The sequence below is a fragment of the Rhinopithecus bieti genome, unplaced genomic scaffold, assembly GCF_001698545.2.
Source record: "Rhinopithecus bieti isolate Rb0 unplaced genomic scaffold, ASM169854v2 scaffold_24220, whole genome shotgun sequence".
NCBI classification, from domain to species: domain Eukaryota; kingdom Metazoa; phylum Chordata; class Mammalia; order Primates; family Cercopithecidae; genus Rhinopithecus; species Rhinopithecus bieti.
Genome location: NW_016810989.1, coordinates 157,002 through 162,045, shown reverse-complemented (window position 1 = coordinate 162,045; position 5,044 = coordinate 157,002). Strand labels below are relative to the sequence as shown.

The window sequence follows — 5,044 nt, the reverse complement described above, 5'->3', positions numbered from 1 at the left end:
ACCCCTCCCCCTTTCCCCCCTCCTCTTCCCTCTGCCAGTTGAGCAGTTTCTTCTACCCCTGCACCAGGGTCCTAGTGGACACCTATGCAGAATCTGAATTGGCATGGCCTGAGCAGGGACATGTGTGTGGGACAGAATCACAGCAAAATACCTGTGCTTTGCCTTGGACAGATCCAGTGAAGCAGGAACCATCACGCCTGAGTCAGGAACTGCCTAATTGGATAGAGTTGAAGAGCAGAGCGACTCTGAACTCACTGTGTTATTGCAGCATCTGCGCTGCCAGCAGGGCCAGCCCAGAAAGGTGAGCAGCTGTGAGGTGGGCCCTGTTGGGAGGGCCTCTGGAACCCCGGCAAAGAATGTGGAGAGGGGACTGCCTGCCAGCTTTCACAGACTCTGCAGGGTAGGGCCATCTCTAGGGCAAGAGTTATTGGTTTCCTGCAGTCTGGCAGTGGGGACCTTATCTGGGTCCCTTTTCTGCCTGATTTCAGCTTCCACACAATTGAAACCATGAGCTCCTGTCCTTTCAGCACTCACTCCTCATGCCCACCTTGCCTTCCCTCTCCCACCCTCCTTTTTGCTGGGAAGCTTTATTGGTTGGAGGCCAATGACATCACCTGTTGCTTCTCAAGGACCTTAGCCTTACCACATGGCACTCCCCTGCAATAGCAACCCATGGTCCATGGTATTCTCTGTATCCATGGCAACACTGCAGCTTGTCACACGATCTCCACACCCACCACTCTCATTGCATTGCGCAGAGCTCGGCCATCTTTCTCATCTGTCAGGCATTCCTGAGAAAGAGGGTCACTCTACCTCTCCTGCTGCCAGCCTTCACTCCAGCAAGGAGGGTGCTGGGTGACCTGAGCCCACATAGCCCTGAGTGAGCAGTGAGGCCATCTCCTGCCGTCTTCTGCCTGGAGGGCTTGTTAGTGTCCCCAGATGTCAGGCCCTCCCTCCTGACGTTGGCCTTTTCACTACAGATACCCGAAGCACACACAGCAGAGTCCTCTGGACTTCGAGGAGGAACCCACAGCAGGAGGAGGTCAGCAGGGAGTGGTGAGATGAGGAGATCTTTGCCTGGGGAGAACCTCCACACTCTACCCTCCCCAAAATAACTTGGAGAACCCTGGGAAGAAGGGACTCCATCCCTGCTGGGGGGTAGGGGCAGAGGAGGGGTGCTTGGGGGTGTAGGTTGGGGTGGGCATTCACAATGCTCTCATCCCATTTGCTTTGCAGGCTGTGGAAACCTGGGACCACTTCTACCTTCCTACGTGGCAGTGACTCAGAGTTATTTGAGTGCTGTCAAACTGAGCTGATTGCTGCCCTAGTATTAGATCAGTCCATAGAAAGTGGGAGCAATGGCACTGACACTGCTAGAGGATTGGTGCAAGGGGATGGACATGGACCCCAGAAAGGCCCTGCTGATCATAGGCATCCCCGTGGAGTGTAGTGAGGTGGAAATTCAGGACACTGTGCAGGCAGGCTTACAGCCCCTGCGCGCATACAGGGTGCTAGGGAGAATGTTCAGGAGGGAAGACAATGCCAAGGCAGTCTTCATTGAATTGGCTGACACTGTCAATTACACTACTCTGCCTAGTCACATATCAGGGAAGGGGGGCTCCTGGGAAGTGGTGGTAAAACCCCGTAACCCAGATGACGAGTTTCTCAGTAGACTGAACTACTTCCTGAAAGATGAGGGCCGAAGTATGACAGATGTGGCCAGAGCCCTGGGGTGTTGCAGCCTCCCTGCCCAGAGCCTGGACGCAGAGGTCGTACCCCAAGTTAGACCCCCACCTTTAGAGCCTCTGAAAGAAAGTATGTGGTACCGGAAACTGAAAGTGTTTTCAGGAACTGCTTCCCCTAGCCCAGGTGAAGAGACCTTTGAAGACTGGCTAGAGCAGGTCACTGAGATAATGCCCATATGGCAAGTGTCTGAGATGGAGAAGAGACGGCGTTTGCTGGAGAGCTTACGAGGGCCTGCTCTGTCAATCATGCGGGTGCTCCAGGCCAACAATGACTCCATAACTGTGGAGCAGTGCCTTGACGCCTTAAAGCAGATCTTTGGGGATAAAGAGGACTTCAGAGCCTCTCAGTTTAGGTTTCTGCAGACCTTTCCGAAGATTGGAGAGAAAATCTCCACTTTCCTGCTGCGCTTAGAGCCCCTGCTGCAGAAAGCAGTGCAGAGGAGCCCCTTGTCAGTGCGCAGCGCAGACATGATTCGTCTGAAACATCTCTTAGCTTGGGTCTCCATGACCCCCGCCCTCAGAGGCAAGCTGGAGCTCTTGGATCAGCGAGGGTGTCCCCCCAATTTTCTGGAGTTAATGAAGCTTATTCGAGATGAAGAAGAGTGGGAGAACACTGAGGCAGTGATGAAGAAGAAGGAGAAGCCATCAGGGAGAGGCCGGGGGGCCTCTGGTAGACAGGCAAGAGCAGAAGCCAGTGTCTCTGCACCTCAGGCCACCGTGCAGGCAAGGTCTTTTAGCGACAGCAGCACCCAGACTGTACAGGGAGGCTTACCCCCATTAGTGAAACGCAGGCGGCTGTCGCGCAGTGAAAGCACTAGGGAAGAAGACTATGGCCAGGCCATGTATCCGAAGGCTGAAAACCAGACGCCAGGCAGGGAGGGGCCACAGGCTGCAGGAGAGGAGTCGGGAAACGAGGCAGGGGTTGGGGCCACGAGCCATCCCAAGCCCTGGGAAACATAGGCTCAGAAGACCCAAGCACTCCTTCCCCTGGCAGGCAGCAGGGATATTTGAACAAAGGGAAGGGGCAGCTTACACTAACAGGGAACTTGATTGGGGCAGCGGGACAGGGAAGCCAGGTCAAGATCAAGCCCCTTTACTTTCCACCAGCTGGAAGGGACTTCACCAACCAAGACCAAATAGCATCTGGTTCAGTGGGGGCCGGGCCAATGGCCCCTAACAGGTACAGGAGACACAAGCAGGGAACCGCTACACTTAGCACAGGGGGTGGCTGGGCTTCAGATGGGGACCCCAACAAAGCAGGGACTGAAGAAAGTGTGGTTGGGGGCTCTGGCCTGGTCATCTGGACACCCCCAAATATCCACCCTGTGAACTTTGAGCTGAGAATGCCCACTGGCACCCAGGCCATGTGGGACCTGGAGGAGCCTGCCTGGGGCCTGCCTCTGCCAGAAGGAGCCAGGGCTGCTGAGGAAGAGCTGTGGGGAAGAAGTGAAGCCCGGCAGGGGAGGCTGCAGGGTCCAGCCCGTCTTTAGGATCATCTACACTGCATGAGGGGAGCCCCAGGAAGGCAGCATTCATGAGCCCCTGCACCAGTGAGGAAGAGAAAGAGGAGGAGAATTAAGAAGAGGATGATCAGGAGGAGGAATAGGAGAATAAGGAGGGGCAGGAGGAAAAGGAGGAGGAAGAGGGGGAGGAGAAGGAGGAAGAGGGGAAGGAGGAGGAAGAAGTGTGAGAAGAGAGGACTTGTTGGGGTGGGTAGTTGTTTTGGTTTGCGTCATCACCAGGCCCAGGCTCTGCTCACTGCTGTTCCGTGTCAAGAACTCCACCTCTGCTTTGCCGGCCAGCAGCTGCTTGTTCTCTTGGGGATGTTTGTGTTTCTATCTGAGCAGCTCCTTTCCAGAGTACCCCAGCGCAGTTCCAGGAGACAGTGGGAAGGAGGCATGGCAGACGCTCACCTTGTGACCGTGACCTCGACTGCAGGAGGACGAACCAGACACAGGACGGAGCAGGGCTGCCTGAGGCTCCCCAGGAAGCTTTGTGCTTTGGCGTTCCACCCCTGCTGTTACTCGTGACTCAGTTTCCTCAACTTGGTGGGGTGTTCCCTGCTATGTTTTCCAGCATCCTGTGACTGTCCTGTGCAGTCTATAAGGCAGGACCCTGCCCCAGTGGGTGGGCTCAGGAGGGGGTTACCTGAAACGAGTACACATTGCCAGAGCCCACAATCCTGGCAAGAGGTGGATCCTGGGGCCCTGTGGAAGGAGGGATGTGGTAGGGGGAGCCACACTGAGGGAGGGGCCTGGGACTTGTGACTTGCAGTGGTTGTTTGCAGTTTCTGTCTGTGTTACAATTCCCTTCTCTTCAGCGGTTTCAGTTCATGTTTCTCTTCAATAAATTTTGTTCAGTGTTCAGTTCATGTTTCTCTTCAATAAATTTTGTTCAGTGTTCCAGCAGTGTCTTGCCTCTTCTGTATGAAATTGGGGTGGGAGGTGGTCTGCTGGGGACGGGGCCACAGTGGCCAGGCTGACATTGGGGTGTGTGTCCATGAGGACCTGTGGGGTGCCTTGGGCTGCATGGAGCCTGGTGACAGGATGCTAGTGGTCATGAGCAGTGACTGGTTGGGTACTAAAGGCACTCCAGGTGCCCTCAAGAATAAGTGGGTTGGACATTGAAGGCTGGGCAAGGGGCAGCAGGTGGGTCCCAGGCCCCTGATTCCTGGCAGCACTGTAGGGGTGTGGCTCAAGGCTTCCGGAAGGGTCAGAGAGGCCATGTGTGCAACCGAGGGCAGCAACCAAGGTCAGAGAAGAACCCCAGGAGGGCCTGGACAGGCAGTCAGAGGCCCTGTGAAGAGCTGTGTGCAGGACTCAGGGGGTGGTGCAGGGGCTGCTGTGTGCCCACCCTCCCAGATCAGCCCGCAGGTGGCCAGCCTTGGCCTAGCCACTGAGGGATGTTTGGGGATAGTGTGTGTATGATGACTAAGGGACAGAGTGTGGGTCAGACAGGGATCCCAAGTGCTCATGTCTCAGGGAGGGGGAGATGAAGGGCGGGGGGAGCTGCACTTCGTCCTGGGTCCTGTCCTGCTCTCTTCCCAGTGTGCTGGGGGGCGCTCAACTCCTGTGTCCTGGGAGCAGGCAGTGGGCCATGAGCAGCAAGTCCGGATGGCCCTGGGGAGTGACCCCTTTCTGTCCTGCGTCCCCGAGGCCCTCTGAGCCCTGGATGCTGCCTGAGGAGGGCTCCCTCAGTGTGGACAGTGCTGCTAATCCGAACACCCCTCCTTGAGCACTGGTGGAAGGGGCAGTCCTCAGTGGGGACCTGAGGATCCTGGAACCCGCCCTCCTGAGCCC

At 56.4% G+C, this 5,044-nt stretch overlaps 1 protein-coding gene across 1 annotated transcript in view; it reads left to right on the top strand.

Moving 5' to 3' along the window:
* PNMA5 (PNMA family member 5) overlaps nt 1-4,105 on the top strand; it is a 5,716-nt gene extending 1,611 nt beyond the window's left edge. The window contains exons 2-4 of the mRNA XM_017893315.1: nt 172-301; nt 981-1,042; nt 1,237-4,105. Coding sequence (XP_017748804.1) covers nt 1,359-2,705 — 1,347 coding nt within the window. The 5' untranslated portion in view covers nt 172-301; nt 981-1,042; nt 1,237-1,358 and the 3' untranslated portion in view covers nt 2,706-4,105. The remainder of the gene's footprint in view (nt 1-171; nt 302-980; nt 1,043-1,236) is intronic.
* Nucleotides 4,106-5,044: the final 939 nt, after the last annotated feature.